At 45.0% G+C, this 26165-nt stretch overlaps 1 protein-coding gene across 1 annotated transcript; it reads right to left on the bottom strand.

The window, feature by feature from the left end:
• Positions 1 to 760: 760 nt before the first annotated feature.
• LOC125522985 (uncharacterized) lies at positions 761 to 5598 on the bottom strand. Its single transcript, XM_048688025.2, has 3 exons — positions 5142 to 5598; positions 4262 to 4405; positions 761 to 1123 (listed from the first exon to the last, which is right to left on the bottom strand). Exons 1-3 carry the CDS (start codon positions 5415 to 5417, stop codon positions 944 to 946), a joined length of 600 nt encoding a protein of 199 aa, XP_048543982.1. The 5' UTR covers positions 5418 to 5598; the 3' UTR covers positions 761 to 943.
• Positions 5599 to 26165: the final 20567 nt, after the last annotated feature.

The raw sequence follows: 26165 nt of genomic DNA, 5'->3' as shown, positions 1-26165 counted from the left end.
ACGCTTGGCCTTGGTCCTTGGGCTCTCCTTGGACTCCTTGGGTGTACCTGGGTATGCACAAGGTCCGCGCTTGAAGTAGCATCCATGTCTTACATGCGGAAAGGGAAGATTCAGAAAGGAGCGAGTTCACCTTAGGTCCAAAGGCGTATGCTTCAGTGTACATGGGGATGATCGTAAGATGCTCCGCATCAGCCTCCCTCGTTGCCGCCGCGACGCGGGCGTTGGTGACCTGCTGCGCGGCGGCGACGACGGCGACCTGCGTGGCGGCCTCATCCTCGCGTCCGCGGCAGGCCTCCGGTCCTTCCTCTTGGCCAACTCCCTTGCCCGCTGCGCGGGCGTCAGTAGCTTCTTTGGCTTGGCCGCGGCGGCGGTCTTGCACGGGGCACGAGGCTTGCCTTTCCCGAAGGCGGCAGCGGCACCGGACGAGGCGAGGGAGGCGGCGACATCATCCATAGCGAGTGTGGGGCGGGAGCGCGCGGACAGGAGGGTTTTTTAAGGAAATGAGGGAAAATGGTGGTGGCTGCCATCGACCGGCGGGGGCGAGGAGAGGAGTGGGCGCGCACGTCCATCCTGTATCCAAGCCTACGCAAATCCGGCTCAAAATTGGGCCAGGAATGGGTCGCCAAGCGGACGCGCGTCCGTGTGGATCGGCGCGTTGGGCCGCCGTTCGCCAACGGACGAAATGGATCACCCTATTGAAGTTACTCTCATTTGCTCAATTCACAAGCGAAACAAATAAAAGGTACTAGAACAGTTTACATTTGCGAAACGAAAGAAAAGTTTCATTAACGTTATTTGGCAACACAACGCAGGCGTTTCACTATGCAGTTGTGATTGTGTTCACTTGTCTCTCCACGTATACAGTATGTCAAGAAAATTACATAAATGGCCCAAAAAGGAAACTGTAATAATAAAGAACCCAAGGAATAAATGAAGCCGCCTGTTACATTCTCATCTCGAGGTCAGGGGTAACAGATTTCCTCTTCAATCTGTGTTCTGTTCGAGCCTCGTGTTGCTTCCCTGTATCACCTTCATCTTCACCGTCGGGGTCTTTCGGACCTAAGTTCAGATTTAGATCGGTTCCACCAACGAAATTTCCAGAATCTCGAACCTCATCTGATGCCTGAAACAGGAAAGTGTATATGCTCAATTCTCGATTCCTTTCTCTCTTAATAGAGGACTTCAAATATGAAAAACAAGCACGCAAAATCATGTTTGCAGTGCAACCTATGGAAAGTGTACGATGGGAAAATACTCCTAGGTTTTTCCAGATGGATTGGGAAAATGGGATCTTAACTTGTTCTACTCTTACAAAGGTCTAGTTGATGGCAGTCCATTCACCCTCATAAATTACCTATTAAGTCGTCAATAAATTAACTAGTATCACAATTATTCAATGTACTAAACATATGTATCACGATCTTCAGACTGATCAACATTTTGAGATATTTTCTCATGTTTGCAAAAGAGACTAAGATGACATACACATTTAACCAACTCATGCAATAAAAAACTCCTATAGAATGCACGAGCATTTAACTTCTGTAGCAACACACAAGTATTTAGCTAGTTACCAAGAAAAGTATGTTGAGAAGAGCGGGACTACAACATTTATATATATTATCAGGTATCACAAAGTTGATTAGTAGACACCAAAACAAAGAAATTTTACAGAAACTTCATATCAATATTCCTAGAAAATGGTGTGGTATGGGCGTATGGCTGTGAGCTCACTCAGCCGCGGTGTTGATCCACACGAGCGACACGGATGGCGAACTATAACGCCACCGGACCACCTCTACCCCTCGCCGCCACCAGGACGCACGCACGGGCTCACTCGGCCACCATGTTGCTCCACGCGAACATACATGGGTAGCAAACTGTAGCCCCCGCCGGACCACCTCACCCTTCGCCACCTCCTCTCCCCCTCGCCGCCCCCAGGACGCGCTGCCGGGCAAAGCCGTGTTGCTCCACATAAACAAACACGGGTGGTGAACTCCAGCACCCCCCCACCCCCCCTCGTGACCACCTCACCCTTCGCCGCCACCAGGACGCGCCGCCGGGCAAAGCCGTGTTGCTCCACACAAACAGACACGGGTGGCGAACTCTAGCCCACCTCACCCCTTGCGGCCGTGGCGGTGCTTCTATTTCGTTTGCGATTGCGGTTGTCTGGTGGCTGGCTTTGTGCAGGGGCTGGTGCAGAAATGGTCACGCAGCGGCAGCACGTGGCCCTTGATGCGCCTCGGCGGGCGTGTCGTCATCGCTTGGGAGGGCGGCGCCTGGCTCACTGGTTGTAGCTGGTGCGATGGAGCTGTGGCGCAGCTCTGCTACGGTGGCCTGGTGGTGCCGCCTGGAGGCCAGGATGCAGCTGTTGGCGAGCTCGGTGCGCAGATCCGGTGTCGGCTCGTCTTCGTGCGCGGTGATGGCCGAGGTTGGGACGCGCATTCCCGGCGGGAGTGCTCCTTGGCAGCTCTCTGGCCATGGCGTGGTGCGCTCTGGCTCGGTTGGGTGAGTGATTAGGAGGAGTTGCTCCTTACCCGACCGGCGGGGCGCATGGATGCCATGGCAGCGGCCCCGGGATGTTGCTGCATACGTCTCGGACATCTTGTGGTGATTCGTTGCAGCGACGGTGAGCAGCAAATCGAGACAGCGGCACGACGACGATGAGCTGTGGGTCGGAATGGTGGCGCAGCGGCGCTCATTCTTGGGGTTGGTTTAGGGAGCCATGGAAGGTTGTGGTGCTCAGGTGGTCTGGCGGCCGTGGTGGTGGTTGATGGTGGTGTCGAGTTGACTTGATGCAGTGTCATAGGGCATGGTGAACTGCTAGTGAATGCCAAAGCACCAATCACAGTCGTTGTCGGGAAGGACGGCATCCTAGGACGTTGTTCTCCTTGTTGGAGGCATCGTCATGGAGCCCCTTCACCTACCTGGGCATTTGCATCTCGAGCTCTCCACATGAAAGCCTAAGCTTCGGCTTTGGCCGGAGCAGGCGACGACGTTGTTCTTGTCGGTTTTTCCCTTGGGGGCGTCAACTTGGAGATCCGGTTTGGTGTAACGCGTTGGCGGTTGGTGTCGTCCCGCACCTTCGTCATCAGCTAAGCGGGTGCTTGCCTCAAGGCCGACGTTGAAGCCAGAGCGACGGCTCCGGAGGACGTATTTGTGCTGCTTGGCGTCAGGTCTAATGACTTGGGTGGCAGAGTCATCGGCATCATACACGGCGTTGGAGCTAGTGTGGAAGTCCATGCGGCGGTTGCGAAGTACGCCTTTGCATTGCTGGGTGTCGATTCTAGTCACTTGGGTGGCAGAGTCGTCGGCTTAACTGACACACAACCTTAGGACAGGTGTTTTTGCATTGCTGAGGTTTGTAAGCCGGAGCGGCCGCCCCGGGTCATGTGGTAGGGTGTAGACTCTGGTCACTTGGGTGACGGAGTCCTTGCCTCGCTTGGAATGCAACCTCGGGGCTAGTATGGCATAGATTGTATCGGTTTCAGCCAATTTTCCTTATTAACTGGTCGATTCTCTTCTTCTATATGAAAAAGGCAGAGCTCATCCCGGCTGCTCAAAATAAAATATTCCTGGAAAATTATTTCCCAATGAACAAGGTCATTTTTATATAGTTACAACGTAGACTGAGTAGTAGACATGACAATAGTGTAAATATGTCAGTACATCCATTGTTTACAAGGTGGTAAAGCGACCTAAGGTGAGCACCACCCGCTCCGACGCCTAAGCGCCGAAAGCAGGCATATTTCTAAGGCGCTGCCAGGGCGCCTTATCGCTCAAGCGATGCTTAAGAGTCTAAAGCAGGACGCCTTATAAACAATGAATATATCTTAAAATAACATCCAGACAAGCTAGAGGTTTAAACTTTTTTTTTAGAAAAGTGGTATGGTTTGGTGAACCACAGCTACCAAGGCATAATAAGATACATGAAGCGTGACACTATTACCAACTATCTGCACAAAGTAATGTAGCACTCCTTGTGAGAGCGCACATGAATCATGATTGGATGCTAAATGATGAAATATTTCAAATAGTAAAGTGTTGGATGCTTTGCAGGGCAAAACAATTTGAGTCTAGCATATAATGTTTATATGAATCAAGAAAATGAAATTCAAAGAAGAGCAATGTTGTCACTTATTGTTGTAAAATGACATGTGATGCCACGTGTTGTCTAATGGTTGAATATTAGTGAATTAATGAAGATAGCCATTGATAATCATCACAAACTAGTTATACAGCTAACTAAGTCCGATTTTACCTGGGACTCATCCATAAGTATATCATCCATATTAGTTTTCCCAATAGACTGCTCAGTTTCCGTAGATGAAGGTTCTCCATCATTAGCCTTGTTCTCATCATCAGATTTGGCAGATTCTTGCCTTTGATCTTGAACTACAGAAACCTGTAGTGTGGATAGACTCAGTACATACCGACTGACAAGGTATCAGGAAAATAAAGAGTAGAATACCAGAGTTTCAGAGGTAAATATTGTCACCAACAGTGATCCAATTTGTAAGTACAAGCATATGATGGAAAGGCGACAAGACAAGCGAATACAAATATACAATGAGCATGTACTTCTACATGAAGTTAATGTGTCCAAAGCTGAACTCAGTAAAGGTGTCCATCACCCATGATAACTTGAAGATTATCAATAATATTTGAACTAAGCTAAACCAATGATAGTAGGGCGTTTCAATACTGCTGTTAAATTATCAAAGAAACTTGCTGATGATTCACCAAGAAACAACTAAGGTGCTATAGCTCAAAAGTTAGTGTAAACTACAGTTTGACAGCAGCGGATTATACTATATGCTTATGAACAACTAACACTTGTAGGAATAACTAATACTACAAGTTTAGCACCATGGAAAACACCACAGCTCTACAATTACCCAACTCGCAAACAAACAAAACAACCCTCTATATTTGCAGATCGATCCGACCATATGGTCTGATTTTGTTGCATATCCCATAATCCTCTTAACATAAGAGGTCAATTAGTACTTAAAGAGTTCAATTCGACCGAGATAAAAAAAAATCAACCAAAAGAAGCTAAAGATACATCCTGGCACCAAATCAAACTCATCTTACCACCAGAAAGTGACCACACCAAATAAGTACATAAGAATCCTCACCGGCACGTACCGCCGCCTTCTCGTGGCCGTCTTCGCCGGTGCCGTCTGCTCCTCATCTCCTTCGTTGGCGCCGTTCAGCGGGGTCCACTTGAACAGGATGAGGTTATTTCCACGAGATCCAGTCCCGGTGGAGGAGGCCGCGGCGGAGGTGGCCGTGGCCGTGGCGGCGGAGATGGTGACCCATTCCTTCCGCCACTTCCTAACGGGCCCGGTGAACGTCATCGCGGGGCCGTAACGGGCCGACGAGCGCCCTAACCGCGCGCCAACGCCCTCCATGGCAAGGAATTCCTGTGACGGCGGCGGCGGCGGTGTTCTTCTGCCGCGAAGTGGGACCGAGCGCCGCGAATAATTAGGTTCAGGAAAATAATTCGTCGAGATGTAACACGAGGAAGGGGATGATTTGGCCGATAACTGAGACCGGTTCGCAGCGACCGTGGAATCAGGGCATCTCCAACGCCCAAAGCGGAGACCATAAGCGTCGACGGACACGTCCGTGTCGATCAAAAACTGCTAATTCGTATAAAGCCATTAAGCCAGTCTAACCAGAAACTATAGCTGTATATATTATATGCACCGCAAGTAATCGACCCGAATCATTCAATACGACAATATAAACACAATACCAAGGCAAACCCATGAAAATGCCCCTTTAGCAAAGAAAAATAGACACGATGTCGCTTTATTTTATCGCCGACGGATCTCTACTAGCAGTTGGTAGCCTGGTACTCCGGTTTTATTTTCGTCCGGTTTTATTTCCTCCCACCTCCCACCACCCCTCCCACGGGTTTTCTTTTCCATTGGTTTATTTTTTTTACTTCACTATTTTCTTTAAAAAATTAGCACTTTCCAAACATACAAAAGATTATCGATGTAACTTTCCTAATTTAACCAAATCAACCGAGATCTCTCATTAATGCAATTTGTTTTAGGAAATAAATAATATATTTTCAGGAAACAAATAAAGAATTTTAAAAAAATTAACAAGTAAATCATGACAAACAAATCTTATTGTGAAAGTGTTACTTTTTCTGATAGGGGCAAAGGTGTCCCGATGTTTCGATGAGATGGTGTCTATCGTTTTCTGTGGGAGTCGACCTTGACGATCCGACTACGAACGTGCGAGACGTCGCGCCTTAGCAATCGCTAAACCAACTTCCGAGGGGTTATTGACCACGCCGGAGCACGATCAACCTGACCACGAGGGCCTGTTTCCTGCGAGCAAACGAAGAACAAGCAAGAAACTGAGATTGCAATCTGGATATTGCGAATATAAGATGAAAGCTTTATTGATCAAGGTGGGGTTCTGTGACGTCTTGGTCTGGTCGTTGGACACAAACGAAGTACGTGAAGTTGCAGCTATGGCGAACTTTTAATCTAAGCAAAACCCAAAGTCTAAACGACGCCCTAAGGGCTGTATATATGGAGGAAGAGAGGGGAATTTCGTGGCCCTTGAGAGTGGGGTCCGAAACCAACCCTAACTCTTGTTTCCCCACACATACGGACTCTAAAAATAACCTATACTTAAGTATTTCGAAATTACATGGGCCTGGCCCATTAATAAGGTGACGCAGCACCTAGAATAGCCTATGGACGAATATTATGAAGTGGCATCTTGTATATTTCGTCCAAGGCTTCATGCACTCCTTATGGCGGCTTCAAAGTCCTGAAATCATCACTTGTAACTCCGTTCTTGATCCCCTTGCGCATGCCATCAACTTCATGCGTGTTCTTGCTCCAATGTTCATCCTTCTCCAAGCTAGACCCTTCATTTGAAAGCAAAACAAATGTATCCAATTTAGGAAGCATCATAATCTCATGAACATTAGAATCATTACCAAGAAACGAAAGTACCTGGTAATTTAATTGGCGTGCGCGAGCTCTAGTAATTGGTCCAGTATATGTAACAGTAGGGGCTGTGGGTGTAACAATGGTATTGATGTCCTCATCATCCTCCCCTTCTTGAAATGAAGTCGTCCTCGACGAAAGCTCATCTTCCTCACCCAGATAAGGCTTCAAATCTGCAATATTAAAAGTGGGACTAACCCCAAAATCTGCAGGTAGCTCAAGTTTATATGCATTATTATTTATTTTCTCTAAAACCTTAAAAGGACCATCAGCACGTGGCATTAGCTTTGATTTGCGCAGATTAGGAAATCTATCTTTACGCAAATGTAACCAAACAAGATCTCCAGGTGCAAACACAACATGTTTTCTACCCTTATCTCCAGCAAGTTTATATTTAGCATTCATACGCTCAATGTTTTCCTTAGTTAACTCATGCATTTTTAAAATCAATTCAGAACGTTCTTTAGCATCAAAATTAACCTTCTCCGAAGATGGAAGAGGCAACAAATCAATAGGTGCACGAGGTAGGAAACCATACACAATTTCAAAAGGGCACATCTTCGTAGTAGAATGCAATGAACGATTATAAGCAAATTCAATATGAGGCAAGCATTCTTCCCACATTTTCTTGTTATTCTTCAAAACAGCCCGAAGCATAGTAGACAATGTTCTATTGACTACTTCAGTTTGTCCATCAGTTTGGGGGTGACAAGTAGTACTAAAAAGCAGCTTAGTCCCCAACTTAGCCCATAAACATCTCCAAAAGTGGCTAAGAAATTTAGTATCACGATCTGAAACAATAGTATTTGGCACACCATGTAAGCGAATAATTTCACGAAAGAACAAATCAGCAACATTAACAGCATCATCGCTTTTATGACATGGTATAAAGTGTGCCATTTTCGAGAACCTATCCACGACAACAAATATGCTATCCCTCCCCTTCTTTGTTCGAGGTAAACCTAAAACAAAGTCCATAGATATATCCTCCCAAGGAACACTAGGTACAGGCAAAGGCATATATAAACCATGAGGATTGAGTCGTGACTTAGCTCTTTGACATGTAGTGCAGCGAGCAACAAAACGCTCAACATCCCGTCTCATCTTTGGCCAAAAGAAATGTGTAGCAAGTATATCCTCCGTCTTCTTGACGCCAAAGTGTCCCATTAATCCTCCTCCATGCGCCTCCTGCAACAACAAAAGACGAACGGAGCTAGCTGGAATGCATAGCTTGTTAGCACGAAACACAAATCCATCGTTAAGAACGAACTTGTTCCAAGTTCTCCCTTCCTTACAATTCTGCAATACATCTTTAAATTCAGCATCATTAACATATTGATCCTTGATGGTCTCCAAACCAAATATTTTAAAGTCAAGTTGTGAAAGCATAGTATAACGACGAGACAAGGCATCAGCAATAACATTTTCTTTACCCTTCTTGTGTTTAATCACATAAGGGAAAGTCTCAATGAATTCAACCCATTTAGCATGTCGACGGTTCAGTTTTGCTTGACTTTTAATGTGTTTCAAAGATTCATGATCAGAATGTATAACAAATTCCTTGGGCCATAAATAATGTTGCCATGTTTCTAAGGTCCGAACAAGAGCATATAATTCTTTATCATAAGTAGAATAGTTCAGACTAGGCCCACTCAATTTTTCAGAAAAGTATGCAACAGGTTTCCCATCTTGTAATAACACACCTCCTAATCCAATTCCACTAGCATCACATTCAAGCTCAAAAGTCTTATTGAAATTAGGAAGTTGGAGTAAAGGAGCATGTGTCAACTTACCTTTCAATACCGTGAAGGCTTCTTCCTGTGCGGTACCCCAAACAAAAGGTACATCCTTCTTTGTAAGCTCGTTGAGAGGTGCAGCAATGGTGCTGAAATCTCTCACAAAACGCCTATAGAAACCAGCGAGGCCAAGGAAACTCCTCACTTGTGTGACCGTTTTGGGCTGCGGCCAACTCTCAATAGCTTCAATCTTGGCTTTATCAACTTCAATTCCCTGTGGAGTAACAACATAGCCAAGAAAAGATACTCGGTCGGTGCAAAAGGTGCACTTTCCAAGGTTACCAAACAAACGTGCATCACGTAGAGCAATAAAAACAGCACGTAAATGTTCCAAATGTTCCTCCAAAGATTTGCTATAAATCAATATGTCATCAAAGTAAACTACCACAAATCGTCCAATGAAAGCACGTAAAACTTCGTTCATTAACCTCATGAAAGTACTAGGTGCATTAGTTAACCCAAAAGGCATGACTAACCACTCATATAATCCAAACTTAGTTTTAAATGCTGTTTTCCATTCATCTCCCAATTTCATACGAATTTGATGGTAACCACTACGCAAATCAACTTTGGAGAATATTGTAGAGCCACTCAATTCATCAAGCATATCATCTAGCCTAGGAATAGGATGACGATAACGAATAGTAATATTATTAATGCCTCTACAATCAACGCACATACGCGACGTACCATCCTTTTTCGGCACTAAAATGATAGGAACAGCACAAGGACTAAGGGATTCACGTATATAACCTTTGTCGAGCAGTTCTTGTACTTGACGCATAATCTCCTTCGTCTCCTCTGGATTGGTACAATATGGTGCCCGGTTGGGTAATGATGCACCGGGAATTAAGTCAATTTGATGCTCAATCCCGCGAATAGGTGGAAATCCCGGTGGCACGTCTTGTGGAAAGACGTCGGCGAACTCCTGCAAAATGTTAGTGACAGCAGGAGGCAAAGAGGAAGGCATGTCCTCGAATGAAAATAATGCCTCTTTGCACACAAAAGCATAGCAAACAGATTTGCTAAAATCTAGATCATCAATATCAGATTTGGTGGCAAGTAAACATGCACTTTTCAATTTAATTTCAGAAGCAACACTAGATTGTTTATTATTATTAGGCTGCATTTGTTGCTCAAATTCTTTTGCCACAATCTGATTTTCACTCTTAGTTTTCTCCTGTTTTGCTTTATTAGCTCTATTAATATCATCTTTCAAAATGGAATCAGGAGTCATAGGAAGCAAAGTAATATTTTTATCCTTATGAACAAGAGTATACTGATTGTTTCTACCATGGTGAATAGAATTTTTATCAAATTGCCATGGTCTACCAAGTAATAAGGAACATGCTTGCATCGGTACCACATCACAATCAACATAATCAGCATATGTAGAGATACTAAAATGCACACGAACAGTACGTGTTACCTTAACCTTGCCGCTGTTGTTGAACCATTGGATGTAGTAAGGATGTGGATGTGGTCTGGTGGTGAGAGATAGCTTCTCCACCATCTCGATGCTAGCCAAGTTGTTGCAACTCCCTCCATCTATGATCACGCGAACAGAACGTTCCTTCACAACTCCCTTTGTATGGAACAAATTATGCCTCTGATTTTGCTCAGCTTGTGTAACCTGCACACTCAAAACACGTTGAGCAACTAAACATTCATACCTGTCAGCATCTTCAGGAGCCATGTATTGCGTCTCATGATCAGAATCGTCTCCACCGTGTTCGTCACGTGTAATAAGAGCCAAAGTCTCCTCATCATAGTCACTAGCGGACTCATACCCACCATCCTCAGTAACAATCATCACACGCTTAGATGGGCATTCTCTCGCATAATGACCTCCACCCTTGCAACGTCGACAAATAATATCATGTGTTTGCCCTGTTGATGCCATGGATGAAGAAGAGCTCTTTGCAGGCCCAGAAGGTGTGCTCTTGGCAGATAGTGGTGATTGTGCCTGCTTTATTGTATCACGGTTGGAGGTGGCAGCCGACGGAGGCGCCGGTGAAGCAGAACGTGTGGAAGTAGATGATGCACGTGGTGTCCATGAAGAAGGTCGACCTGCAGAAAAGTTAGTCCGCGCCAATGCCTGTCGATCCTGCACTTCACGTTCAGCTTTACAAGCAAGATGGAATAAACGAGTGATATTAGTATACTCCTTATACTCTAGAATCGTCTGAATCTCTCTATTTAATCCACCCATAAAACGTGCAAGCATAGCTTCATTCTCCTCAACAATACCACATTTAATCATGCCAGTTTGTAATTCCTGATAATATTCTTCTACAGAATTTTTTCCCTGTCTTAAGCGCTGCAATTTTTGAAGTAATTCACGTTGATAATATGGTGGAACCCAACGAGTACGCATAGCAGTTTTCAAAGCAGCCCAAGTAGCAGGAATGGGATATAATCTACAATGCTCAGACCACCAAACACATGCAAAACTAGTGAATGCACAAACAGCAGCAGGAACACGTCTCTCCTCGGGATATTGTAAACATGTAAATCGTTGTTCAGTTTCTAACTCCCAAGTAAGGTATATATCAGGAACATATCTACCCTCAAATGGTGGAATATTCAATTTTAGTTTAGGGAGATGGTCATGATCTCGTACCTGAGGGTGAGCCCTACCATTGCCATTATTTGCATGTGGACGACCTGATGGTTGCTGTGCTGGTGGTGGCACGTAGTTCTGATTTTGATCAACCTCATCCTCGTAATCGCTAGCAAAATCATCCTCCTCCGCATCAGCAGCAGGAGCCACAGAAGTAGCAACAGGAGCACCAACAGTTTGGCCAGGTGCAAGAGGGAGACGGCTCGCTCGGCGGAGGGCTGTTTCACGATGTGTAGGTAGTCGTCGTTGTTGTTGTTGTAGAGGTGCGTTAGGTGCAGCCGGTGGTGGTGGTGGAAGACGCGCGAGCAATTCATTAAACCTGTTATCGAGCTTTGTTTCGAACGTCTTCTCCATGTCATCTATCTTCTCCATGGCCTCTTCAAATCTGTTTAGCACATCCTGCACCTGTCCATTCATCATTTGCTGAAATTTATCATGCAAATCCTGATTCGTCATGTTCTCCCAGTCAGTCTCGTCGGCTTGTGATCCTGCCATGGTTAGCAACAATAGAAAACACACAAGAATATGATCCTACAGAATACTAACAAGAGGTGGTGGTGGCGGGTGTCACAAATCCGTCAAGCAAATCTCAAATTCTTACCAGTTCTTACCCAGCAGCAGGCGGTGATCGGCAACCGTTGTAGTCAAAACTCTCAAAAGCTTGGATAGAGCGATTGCCAGGGAGAGTCAAACGCACGACGTAGAGGTATGTGGAGCTGGGAAGGCTTATAGTATGGTAGCAAAAAGGGTCAGCAATAATCAATTCAGAGATGCAAAGTTGAATAAACGCTCAACGACGGTACTGTGCTGGTCCTAGGCTAGACCGTGCTAGAGACGCGAGCCTAGAACACTAACAAAATCACGGCGCTGCACGTAAATCAGGGAAAAGCACACTCTGGAACTTTTTTTTTTTTGCTTTTTTTTTTGCGCTCCTCTTTTTTTTTGCGAAAAATTACTATAATGGCGAGTGTCTCAAAACTCTTCCCTCGTCAAACTAATAGGATGGGCACGAAATTTTTTTTTTCACTTTTTTTTTCGGAAATCAGGGCAGCGACGACGAAAAAGTGCGACAAAAAATCACTATGATGGCACGTGGCTCAAAAGACTCAGAAAAGCCTAAAAATAGGATAGGGAAAAAATATTTTTGCCCGTGAAAATTTTGGCCTAGAAACTGCCCGGGGGTCTCCAGACTCTTTTTTTTTTCCGAGACCTACGCAGGCAAGGAAACACGAATCGGAATTGAGATTGATCTCAAGAACAAACCTAATATGAGAAGAACTCGGATTGGTGGTGGATATATGGTGGATTCAGAGCGGTGGCGGATAAGCAAAAGTGGTAGATGGGCGATGATGATGGTGCGGCGGTGGCGTGACAACTTGTGACCAGAACTCGAAACTCTAAAAGACTAGACTCTAAGACCAGCAACTTGACACGACGATGCAACCGCAAATTCAACAAAGCAAAAACCCTAAAAAGATTATGCAAAGGCTCAGATTGGTTCGGATATGATGAACTAACCCTAATTTTTTTTTGTGTGGCTTTTTCGTGGACTGTAGGTATGAAGAACAGACTCGATCTAATCTACGAAAAACTGTAAAATCTCACCGAGCAACCTGGAAATCTGATACCACTTGATAGGGGCAAAGGTGTCCCGATGTTTCGATGAGATGGTGTCTATCGTTTTCTGTGGGAGTCGACCTTGACGATCCGACTACGAACGTGCGAGACGTCGCGCCTTAGCAATCGCTAAACCAACTTCCGAGGGGTTATTGACCACGCCGGAGCACGATCAACCTGACCACGAGGGCCTGTTTCCTGCGAGCAAACGAAGAACAAGCAAGAAACTGAGATTGCAATCTGGATATTGCGAATATAAGATGAAAGCTTTATTGATCAAGGTGGGGTTCTGTGACGTCTTGGTCTGGTCGTTGGACACAAACGAAGTACGTGAAGTTGCAGCTATGGCGAACTTTTAATCTAAGCAAAACCCAAAGTCTAAACGACGCCCTAAGGGCTGTATATATGGAGGAAGAGAGGGGAATTTCGTGGCCCTTGAGGGTGGGGTCCGAAACCAACCCTAACTCTTGTTTCCCCACACATACGGACTCTAAAAATAGCCTATACTTAAGTATTTCGAAATTACATGGGCCTGGCCCATTAATAAGGTGACGCAGCACCTAGAATAGCCTATGGACGAATATTATGAAGTGGCATCTTGTATATTTCGTCCATGGCTTCATGCACTCCTTATGGCGGCTTCAAAGTCCTGAAATCATCACTTGTAACTCCGTTCTTGATCCCCTTGCGCATGCCATCAACTTCATGCGTGTTCTTGCTCCAATGTTCATTCTTCTCCAAGCTAGACCCTTCATTTGAAAGCAAAACAAATGTATCCAATTTAGGCAGCATCATAATCTCATGAACATTAGAATCATTACCAAGAAACGAAAGTACCTGGTAATTTAATTGGCGTGCGCGAGCTCTAGTAATTGGTCCAGTATATGTAACAGTAGGGGCTGTGGGTGTAACAATGGTATTGATGTCCTCATCATTTTCTCTACTCCTAAAGGCGGAGTCTGCGGTCGTGATGGTACGTTCGTACGTCGTCGTTGGTATCGTTCATTTCCTCCCCCGCAGAGTTCCATCAATCGAACGAATGATTTCCTCGCCGGTTTTTTTGCAAACAAATAGTACCCCCGTCTGTTTATTTCCATATAGATTTCAGTTCCATGGTATGGCAACCAATCGCTCCCCATCCCACTCTTTCCTTCCAAAAGCATACAAGAATCGAAACTTGCCTTTCCTTGAACGATACATCCCAGCAGATTTCACAAATCAATCTTCATCCAATCCAGCACAGCTCCCGCTGATCTTGTTTCCCCATCCCCACCGCCCCGCCTTCCAATAGGCTGGTTAGCCCTCTTCCATTGCAATCGTCGAGCCATACCACGGAAGCAGTCATGCGACCATCGTGCTGCTGGTGTCCTCCAGCGCGCTCGTCGGGGCAAGGGGTTGACTAAGTTTTGGTGTTGTCTCCAGTGGAGATGAAGGGATGCGGCTGCACGCGCCAAACCTGTAGAAGATGATGTCGGTGTGGACGTAGAGGCGGACGCACCAGGAGGCCTGTGTGGCGCTGGCACGGGCTCAACTCGCGTGGCCGGATTTTGGAAGAGCCCGGCTCAGTGACCGCGAGTGACATACGAGACGCGCTTTGCACGCGATGAGCCCGGCGACCACCATTCATGCGTTCTGGACTGTGATTACCACTAATTATTCGAGTATGTGTTCACCATTTTTTCTACCACCACTAATTATTCGAGTATGTGAACAAAATCTGAACTGTAATTTGCGATGTTTGAGATGTCTATAAGTGTACAACTAGAAAGGCGCCAATTCAATTAATCATCAGATTCAGAATAGTACGTGTGCAGTAGCTTCTATCTCAATTGGTTTTTATGTTGTTTGTGTTTGAATTAATTGGCACTCCGTACCATCGTGTTTGTTCAGCCTGTAAGGTGATTAGCACTCAGCAAACTATTGGAAAGATGTTGCTACCTTGTATTTTTCAAACTTGACATGCACATTCAAGAATAGGTATGGCTACATGCTTTCTATATCTACCAGCTTCATAAAGCATTTTGGAGAGGTGCATCTTGTTGGAGAGGACTGGTATGCATATTTAATGAAGAAAACAAAAGTTTTTTATATAATAAAGATTGATGGAAATTTGGACTTTAGACTCTATCAGGGACAATTTTCACGATAAATTATAGGAAGTTTGTATCTTGGGGACATCTTCATGCCGACTTACGTTTAATAATAGGATATGTCCCCTCATGTGACAATTTTGAGATGTTGTTAGAAGTTCATGATCTATTAGTTCCTGCATTTTTTTCACCTTTATGTAGTTTTGAGTATAACTTAAAGTTCTAGATGCATATAAATTTGTGAGTTAACTAAAGCTCACTTGATGTGGTTCTAACTAAATTCTGCAAAAATATGACAATCACAGACAGATAAATGGAGGTTCAGAGGGGATGCCTGTTGGAAATATGCCCTAGAGGCAATAATAAAATGGTTATTATTATATTTCTTTATTCATGATAATTGTCTATTGTTCATGCTATAATTGTGTTATCCGGAAATCGTAATACATGTGTGAATACATAGACCACAACACGTTCCTAGTGAGCCTCTAGTTGACTAGCTCGTTGATCAAAAGATAGTCATGGTTTCCTGACTATGGACATTGGATGTCATTGATAACGGGATCACATCATTAGGAGAATGATGTGATGGACAAGACCCAATCCTAAGCACAGCTCTAAGATCGTGTAGTTCGTTTGCTATAGCTTTTCCAAATGTCAAGTATCATTTCCTTAGACCATGAGATTGTGCAACTCCCGGATACCGTAGGAGTGCTTTGGATGTGCCAAACGTCACAACGTAACTGGGTGACTATAAAGGTACACTGCAGATATCTCCGAAAGTGTCTGTTGGGTTGGCATGAATCGAGACTGAGATTTGTCACTCCGTATGACGGAGAGGTATCTCTGGGCCCACTCGGTAATGCATCATCATAATGAGCTCAATGTGACCAAGTGGTTGATCACGGGATCATGCATTACGGTACGAGTAAAGTGACTTGCCGGTAACGAGATTGAATGAGGTATTGGGATACCGACGATCTAGTCTCGGGCAAGTAACATACCGATTGACAAAGGGAATTGTATATAGGATTGATTGAATCCTCGACATCGTGGTTCATCCGATGAGATCATCGAGGAGCATGTGGGAGCCAACATGGGTATCCAGATCCCGTTGCTGGTTATTGACCAGAGAGTCGTCTCGGTCATGTCTGCGTGTCTCCCGAACCCGTAGGGTCTACACACTTAAGGTTCGGTGACGCTAGGGTTGTTGAGATATTAGCATACGGTAACCCGAAAGTTGTTCAGAGTCCCGGATGAGATCCCGGACGTCACGAGGAGTTTCAGAATGGTCCGGAGGTGAAGATTTATATATAGGAAGTCAAGTTTCGGCCATCGGGAAGGTTTCAGGGGTAATCGGTATTGTACCGGGACCACCGGAAGGGTCCCGGGGGTCCACCGGGTGGGGCCACCTATCCCGGAGGGCCCCATGGGCTGAAGTGGGAGGGGAACCAGCCCCTAGTGGGCTGGTGCGCCACCCCATGGGCCTCCCCTGCGCCCAGGGTTGGAAACCCTAGGGGTGGGGGCGCCCCACTTGGCTTGGGGGGCACTCCACCCCCCTTGGCCGCGGCCCCCCTTGGAGATTCAATCTCCTAGGGCCGGTGCCCCCCTAGGGGTCCTATATATAGTGGGGGGGAGGGAGGGCAGCCGTACCCTAGCCCCTGGCCTCTCCCTCTCCCTGAGCTTGGCGAAGCCCTGCCGAGATCACCGTTGCTTCCACCACCACGCCGTCGTGCTGCTGGATCTTCATCAACCTCTCCTTCCCCCTTGCTGGATCAAGTTGGAGGAGACGTCTTCCCAACCATACGTGTGTTAAACGCGGAGGTGTCGTCCGTTCGGCGCTAGGTCATCGGTGATTTGGATCACGACGAGTACGACTCCATCAACCCCGTTCTCTTGAACGCTTCCGCTCGCGATCTACAAGGATATGTAGATGCACTCCCCTCTCCCTCGTTGCTAGATGACTCCATAGATTAATCTTGGTGATGCGTAGAAAATTTTAAAATTTTGCTATGTTCCCCAACAGTGGCATCATGAGCTAGGTCTATGCGTAGTTTCTATGCACGAGTAGAACACAAAGCAGTTGTGGGCGTGGATATTGTCAATTTGCTTGCCGTTACTAGTCTTATCTTGATTCGGCGGCATCGTGGGATGAAGCGGCCCGGACTGACCTTACACGTACGCTTACGTGAGACTGGTTCCACCGATTGACATGCACTAGTTGCATAAGGTGGCTGGCGGGTGTCTGTCTCTCCCACTTTAGTCGAATCGGATTCGATGAAAAGGGTCCTTATGAAGGGTAAATAGAAATTGGCATATCACGTTGTGGTTTTGGCGCAGGTAAGAAACGTTCTTGCTAGAAACCTATAGCAGCCACGTAAAAACTTGCAACAACAATTAGAGGACGTCTAACTTGTTTTTGCAGCATGTGCCGTGTGATGTGATATGGCCAAAAGGATGTGATGAATGATATATGTGATGTATGAGATTGATCATGTTCTTGTAATAGGAATCACGACTTGCATGTCGATGAGTATGACAACCGGCAAGAGCCATAGGAGTTGTCTTTATTTATTTATGACCTGCGTGTCAACATAAACGTCATGTAATTACTTTACTTCATTGCTAAAGCGTTAGCCGTAGTAGTAGAAGTAATAGATGACGAGACAACTTCAAGAAGACACGATGATGGAGATCATGATGATGGATATCATGGTGTCATGCCGGTGACAACGATGATCATGAAGCCCCGAAGATGGAGATCAAAAGGAGCAAATGATATTGGCCATATCATGTCACTATTTGATTGCATGTGATGTTTATCATGTTTTGCATCTTATTTGCTTAGAACGACGGTAGCTTAAATAAGATGATCCCTCGTAATAATTTCAAGAAAGTGTTCCTCCTAACTATGCACCGTTGCGAAGGTTCGTTGTTTCGAAGCACCACGTGATGATCGGGTGTGATAGATTCTAACGTTCGAATACAACGGGTGTAAGCCAGATTTACACACGCAATACACTTAGGTTGACTTGACGAGCCTAGCATGTACAGACATGGCCTCGGAACACGGAAGACCGAAAGGTCGAGCATGAGTCGTATAGAAGATACGATCAACATGAAGATGTTCACCGATGTTGACTAGTCCATCTCATGTGATGATCGGACACAGCCTAGTTAACTCGGATCATGTTTCACTTAGATGACTAGAGGGATGTCTATCTGAGTGAGAGTTCATTGAATAGTTTGATTAGATGAACTTAATTATCATGAACTTAGTCTAAAATCTTTACACTATGTCTTGTAGATCAAATGGCCCACGCTAATGTTGCCCTCAACTTCAACGCGTTCCTATAGAAAACCAAGCTGAAAGATGATGACAGCAACTATACGGACTGGGTCCGGAACCTGAGGATCATCCTCATAGCTGCCAAGAAAGATTATGTCCTAGAAGCACCGCTAGGTGACGCACCCATCCCAGAGAACCAAGACGTTATGAACGCTTGGCAGACACGTGCTGATGATTACTCCCTCGTTCAGTGCGGCATACTTTACAGCTTAGGACCGGGGCTCCAAAAGCGTTTTGAGCGACACGGAGCATATGAGATGTTCGAAGAGCTGAAAATGGTTTTCCAAGCTCATTCCCGGGTCGAGAGATATGAAGTCTCCGACAAGTTCTTCAGTTGTAAGATGGAGGAAAATAGTTCTGTCAGTGAGCACATACTCAAAATGCCTGGGTTGCATAACCGCTTGACTCAGCTGGGAGTTAATCTCCCGGATGACGCGGTCATTGACAGAATCCTTCAGTCGCTTCCACCGAGCTACAAGAGCTTTGTGATGAACTTCAATATGTAGGGGATGGAAAAGACCATTCCTGAGGTATATTCAATGCTGAAATCAGCGGAGGTGGAAATCAAAAAGGAACATCAAGTGTTGATGGTGAATAAAACCACTAAGTTCAAGAAAGGCAAGGGTAAAAAGAACTTCAAGAAGGACGGCAAGGGAGTTCCCGCGCCCGGTAAGCAAGCTGCCGGGAAGAAGTCAAAGAATGGACCCAAGCCTGAGACTGAGTGTTTTTATTGCAAGGGAAGTGGTCACTGGAAGCGGAACTGCCCCAAATACTTAGCGGACAAGAAGGTCGGCAACACTAAAGGTATATGTGATATACATGTAATTGATGTGTACCTTACCAGTACTCGTAGTAGCTCCTGGGTATTTGATACCGGTGCGGTTGCTCACATTTGTAACTCAAAGCAGGAGCTGCGGAATAAGCGGAGACTGGCGAAGGACGAGGTGACGATGCGCGTCGGGAATGGTTCCAAGGTCGATGTGATCGCCATTGGCACGCTGCATCTACATTTACCTGCAGGATTAGTTTTAAACCTCAATACTTGTTATTTAGTGCCAGCTTTGAGCATGAACATTGTATCAGGATCTCGTTTAATTCGAGATGGCTACTCATTTAAATCCGAGAATAATGGTTGTTCTATTTATATGAGAGATATGTTTTATGGTCATGCTCCGCTGGTGAATGGTTTATTCTTAATGAATCTCGAGCATAATATTACACATATTCATAGTGTGAGTACCAAAAGATGTAAGGTTGATAATGATAGTCCCACATACTTGTGGCACTGCCGCCTTGGTCACATAGGTGTCAAACGCATGAAGAAGCTCCATGCAGATGGACTTTTGGAGTCTCTTAATTACGAATCATTTGACACGTGCGAACCATGCCTCATGGGTAAAATGACCAAGACTCCGTTCTCAGGAACAATGGAGTGAGCAACCAACTTATTGGAAATCATACATATTGATGTGTGCGGTCCAATGAGTGTCGAGGCTCGCGGTGGCTATCGTTACGTCCTCACCCTCACTGATGACTTGAGTAGATATGGGTATGTCTACTTAATGAAACACAAGTCTGAGACCTTTGAAAAGTTCAAGGAATTTCAGAGTGAGGTTGAGAATCAACGTGACAAGAAAACCAAGTTCTTGCGATCAGATCGTGTGGAGAATACTTGAGTCACGAATTTGGCACACACTTAAGGAAATATGGAATAGTTTCACAACTCACGCCGCCTGGAACACCTCAGCGTAATGGTGTGTCCGAACGTCGTAATCGCACTCTATTGGATATGATGCGATCTATGATGTCTCTTACCGATTTACCACTGTCATTTTGGGGCTATACTTTAGAGACTGCCGCATTCACTTTAAATAGGGCTCCATCGAAATCCGTTGAGACGACACCGTATGAATTATGGTTTGGGAAGAAACCTAAGCTGTCGTTTCTAAAAGTTTTGGGATGCGATGCTTATGTCAAGAAACTTCAACCTGAAAAGCTCGAACCCAAGTCGGAAAAATGCGTCTTCATAGGATACCCTAAAGAAACTATTGGGTATACCTTCTACCTCAGATCCGAAGGCAAGATCTTTGTTGCCAAGAATGGATCCTTTCTAGAGAAAGAGTTTTTCTCGAAAGAAATAAGTGGGAGGAAAGTAGAACTCGATGAAGTATTACCTCTTGAACCGGTAAGTGGCGCAGCTCAAGAAAAATGTTCCTGAGGTGCCTGCACCGACTAGAGAGGAAGTTAATGATGATGACCATGAAACTTCAGATCAAGTTGCTACTGAACTTCGTAGGTCCACAGGGACATGTTCTGCACCAGAGTGGTACGGCAACCCTGTCCTGGAAATCATGTTGTTAGACAACGGTGAACCTTCGAACTATGAGGAAGCGATGGCGGGCCCAGATTCTGACAAATGGCTGGAAGCCATGAAATCCGAGATAGGATCCATGTATGAAAACGAAGTATGGACTTTGACTGACTTGCCCGATGATCGGCGAGCGATAGAAAATAAATGGATCTTTAAGAAGAAGACAGACGCTGATGGTAATGTAACCATCTATAAAGCTCGGCTTGTCGCTAAGGGTTATCGACAAGTTCAAGGGGTTGACTACGATGAGACTTTCTCACCCGTAGCGAAGCTGAAGTCCGTCTGAATCATGTTAGCAATTTCCGCATTCTATGATTATGAGATATGGCAAATGGACGTCAAAACGGCATTCCTTAATGGTTTCCTTAAGGAAGAATTGTATATGATGCAGCCGGAAGGTTTTGTCGATCCTAAGAATGCTGACAAGGTGTACAAGCTCCAACGCTCGATCTATGGGCTGGTGCAAGCATCTCGGAGTTGGAACATTCATTTTGATGAGATGATCAAAGCGTTTGGGTTTACGCAGACTTATGGAGAAGGCTGCATTTACAAGAAAGTGAGTGGGAGCTCTCTAGCATTTCTCATATTGTATGTGGATGACATACTGTTGATGGGAAATGATATAATATTCTTGGAAAGCATAAAGGCCTACTTGAACAAGTGTTTTTCAATGAAGGATCTTGGAGAAGCTGCTTATATAGTAGGCATCAAGATCTATAGAGATAGATCGAGACACCTCATTTGTCTTTCACAGAGTACGTACCTTGACAAGATATTGAAGAAGTTCAAAATGGATCAGTCAAAGAAGGGGTTCTTGCCTGTATTGCAAGGTACGAGATTGAGCACGGCTCAATGCCCGACCACGGCAGAAGATAGAGAAAAGATGAGTGTCGTCCCCTATGCCTCGGCCATAGGGTCTATCATGTATGCTATGCTGTGTACCAGACCTGATGTAAACCTTGTCGTAAGTTTGGTAGGAAGGTACCAAAGTAATCCCGGCATGGAACACTAGACAGCGGTCAAGAATATCCTGAAGTACCTAAAGAGGACTAAGGATATGTTTCTCGTTTATGGAGGTGAGGAAGAGCTCATCGTAAAGGGTTACGTCGATGCTAGCTTCGACACAGATCTGGATGACTCTAAGTCACAAACCGGATACGTGTATATTTTGAATGATGGGGCAGTAAGCTGGTGCAGTTGCAAGCAAAGCGTTGTGGCGGGATCTACATGTGAAGCGGAGTACATGGAAGCCTCGGAGGCAACACAAGAGGCAATTTGGGTGAAGGAGTTCATTACCGACCTAGGAGTCATACCCAATGCGTCGGGCCCGATGACTCTCTTCTGTGACAACACTGGAGTTATTGCCCTTACCAAGGAGCCCAGGTTTCACAGGAAGACCAAGCATATCAAGTGTCGCTTCAACTCCATTCGTGAAAGTGTTCAAAATGGAGACATAGATATTTGTAAAGTACATACGGACCTGAATGTGGCAGATCTGTTGACTAAACCTCTCCCTAAAGCAAAACATGATCAACACCAGAACTGCATGGGTGTTCGATTCATCACAATGTAACTAGACTATTGACTCTAGTGCAAGTGGGAGACTGTTGGAAATATGCCCTAGAGGCAATAATAAAATGGTTATTATTATATTTCTTTGTTCATGATAATTTTCTATTGTTCATGCTATAATTGTGTTATCCAGAAATCGTAATACATGTGTGAATACATAGACCACAACACGTCCCTAGTGAGCCTCTAGTTGACTAGCTCGTTGATCAAAAGATAGTCATGGTTTCCTGACTATGGACATTGGATGTCATTGATAACGGGATCACATCATTAGGAGAATGATGTGATGGACAAGACCCAATCCTAAGCACAACTCTAAGATCGTGTAGTTCGTTTGCTATAGCTTTTCCGAATGTCAAGTATCATTTCCTTAGACCATGAGATTGTGCAACTCCCGGATACCGTAGGAGTGCTTTGGGTGTGCCAAACGTCACAACGTAACTGGGTGACTATAAAGGTACACTACAGGTATCTCCGAAAGTGTCTGTTGGGTTGGCACGAATCGAGACTGGGATTTGTCACTCCGTATGATGGAGAGGTATCTCTGGGCCCACTCGGTAATGCATCATCATAATGAGCTCAATGTGACCAAGTGGTTGATCACGGGATCATGCATTACGGTACGAGTAAAGTGACTTGCCGGTAACGAGATTGAACGAGGTATTGGGATACCGATGATCTAGTCTCGGGCGAGTAACGTACCGATTGACAAAGGAAATTGTATACGGGATTGATTGAATCCTCGACATCGTGGTTCATCCGATGAAATCATCGAGGAGCATGTGGGAGCCAACATGGGTATCCAGATCCCGCTGTTGGTTATTGACCGGAGAGTCGTCTCGGTCATGTCTGCGTGTCTCCCGAACCCGTAGGGTCTACACACTTAAGGTTCGGTGACGCTAGGGTTGTTGAGATATTAGCATATGGTAACCCGAAAGTTGTTCGGAGTCCCGGATGAGATCTCGGACGTCACGAGGAGTTTTGGAATGGTCCGGAGGTGAAGATTTATATATAGGAAGTCAAGTTTCGGCCATCGGGAAGGTTTCGGGGGTAATCGGTATTGTACCGGGACCACCGAAAGGGTCCCGGGGGTCCATCGGGTGGGGCCACCTATCCCGGAGGGCCCCATGGGCTGAAGTGGGAGGGGAACCAGCCCCTAGTGGGCTGGTGCGCCCCCCCATGGGCCTCCCCTGCGCCTAGGGTTGGAAACCCTAGGGGTGGGGGCGCCCCACTTGGCTTGGGGGGCACTCCACCCCCCTTGGTCGCGCCCCCCTTGGAGATTCAATCTCCTAGGGCCGGCGCCCCCTAGGGGTCCTATATATAGTGGGGGGGAGGCAGGGCAGTCGCACCCTAGCCCCTGGCCTCTCCCTCTCCCTCCCGTGACACTCCTCCCTCTCCCTGAGCTTGGCGAAGCCCTGCCGAGATCACCGTTGCTTCCACCACCACACCGTCGTGCTGCTGGATCTTTATCAACCTCTCATTCCCCCTTGCTGGATCAAGTTGGAGGAGACGTCTTCCCAACCGTACGTGTGTTGAACGCGGAGGTGCCGTCCGTTCGGCGCTAGGTCATCGGTGATTTGGATCACCATGAGTACGACTCCATCAACCCCGTTCTCTTGAACGCTTCCGCTCGTGATCTACAAGGGTATGTAGATGCACTCCCCTCTCCCTCGTTGCTAGATGACTCCATAGATTGATCTTGGTGATGCGTAGAAAATTTTAAAATTCGGCTACGTTCCCCAACAATGCCTGCGCCAACAACTTTATATATTGAACTACGTTTTCCTAGATGACTCAAATTTTAGAACACAGGCATTATTTTTTGGGAATGCAGTTAACAATAGAATCAAGTCAAGCTGAAAACAAGAGATCTATTGTTCGATATTGCATTTAATTCCTTTCTTGCAAAAGCACCAGATATGAGTGAGGAAATTATTCAATATTGAATTTTATTCCTTTCTTTTACCCACTGTTCTCTGCAAGCGTGCATCTGATCAGGTTCCTAACTCAATTCATTTTTGTTAGATCTGTCAATGAAGAAAACAACACATTTCACGATATGATGATTGGTACTTACAGTTTTGTTGTACTCTGTCATTTGCCTTTGTGGGAACGACACTGCTCTATTGCTTGCTTATTTAAGATCATGGTAATCGTTTTTGCTAGCTTATGTGTATTTTTAATAATTTTCTTTCCTTATTGTTGCATGTTAGAGTGCAACTTTCAGATAACTTTTATTTCCTTGGGATAGTTGGAATACTATGACTAGATATACAATGGTAATGTTATTAGTGTTAGGCCCTTCATGATTTCTGCGTAGCATGTCTAGACTACCAGCCACAATTTGAGCCATATCGCAATAAAAAAATGACAGATATTTCACTGGGAAGCGAACTCAGCAAGACAATATAGTATAATCCTTACCCTTTCAGATTACTCCTATTTGCTTATGCATGTCCTTGTACAGATCGGTCCTAATCGTTTGACTTTTCGAAGAAATGAAGCTGCATATCCCCAACCTCAACTATTGTGTCACATCAAGGACGTCTAGCTACTTGTTGTTCTTCAGTTACTGTTGCTCTTAAGATTAATGTCTTAGAGATTCTTAGGAGAGAAATTGTATGGAATTTAATAACCATTCGTTTCAACAAATATACGTGATATTTCCTTGTAAAAGGCTGCCTTCCAATTTATGGTCTACTATTAAAGGGGAGTTAGTAGGTTGTTTCGTTTCCACCCTCGAACAGATGCCCATCCTCTCATGTTCGGTTTTTAGTGTTTTTTTGGCTCTAATGATCTCGTTTGACCTACTGCAATAAACAGATGCCCCACCGCTCCTTTATTATGGACTCATGTGGGGCCTCGACAAATCCACTGCCTTACAGCAAAACGAAAACAACCAACCATCAATAAAATATCTCCCCGTTATTTCTTTCCTTATGATGCACTAGTAAGCATGCACGTGCAACGCACGTCTCAAACAAAACATGTTTACATGATAATACTAAAATGATTTTTTACAGAAAATTCAGATCGCTACTAAATTTTATCATGTCACTCAAATTGTATTTTCAAAAAGTGCGATATATTTGTGATCCAACACACATATCATAAACATGTCTTCGCATAAAATTCACTTTCATATAATAATTGTATTATAACTGCTACAAGAACATATTCTAAAAACCGCAACTAAGCATGTTTTGAAGGTCCATCTTTTGAAGCAATGAAGGTCCATCTATAGATGCGATCAATGATGCTTCGTTCAATGCATGGGATATTGTTTTGAGCTTCATTCTCTTCGTACTTTAAAATATGCACCAAAAATTGCTTCCTCAGTTGAAAACCATCCTACATTGGCATTATACAACATTGTTATAATAAGTTGTATGTGCAATGTGTATACAAATAAGCATGGTGTAAATAGTCACCTGGGGTATGGGAAAATATAGCTTTCCATCGCACAATGAGTGCATGTAATTAAAAACCAAATAACCAGACAAGGCACCGCATATATGAAATAAACACATAATGTGCGTTGAATGAATCAATTAATATTGTAATGCGTTTAAAAGATTCATACCAGTGTGAGTTTGTTGGAGCATCAGGAACTATGCATTCCCATTTAGAGATATCATCCTTGAATGTAGGGTTTGCAACTTCAAGCGCAAGGTTTAGATTGTCGGCCACGGTTTTAAGTACATTCTTTCCGAAAGTAGGTATTGGTATCGGATCGAAAATTGAGACAACTTTTCTATTTT

Source organism: Triticum urartu, chromosome 7A (genome assembly GCF_056163025.1).
Source record: "Triticum urartu cultivar PI428250 chromosome 7A, HENAU_Tu73, whole genome shotgun sequence".
NCBI classification, from domain to species: Eukaryota; Viridiplantae; Streptophyta; class Magnoliopsida; order Poales; family Poaceae; genus Triticum; species Triticum urartu.
Note: the sequence above shows the minus strand (reverse complement) of the source record. Positions and strands in the feature narration are given on the sequence as shown.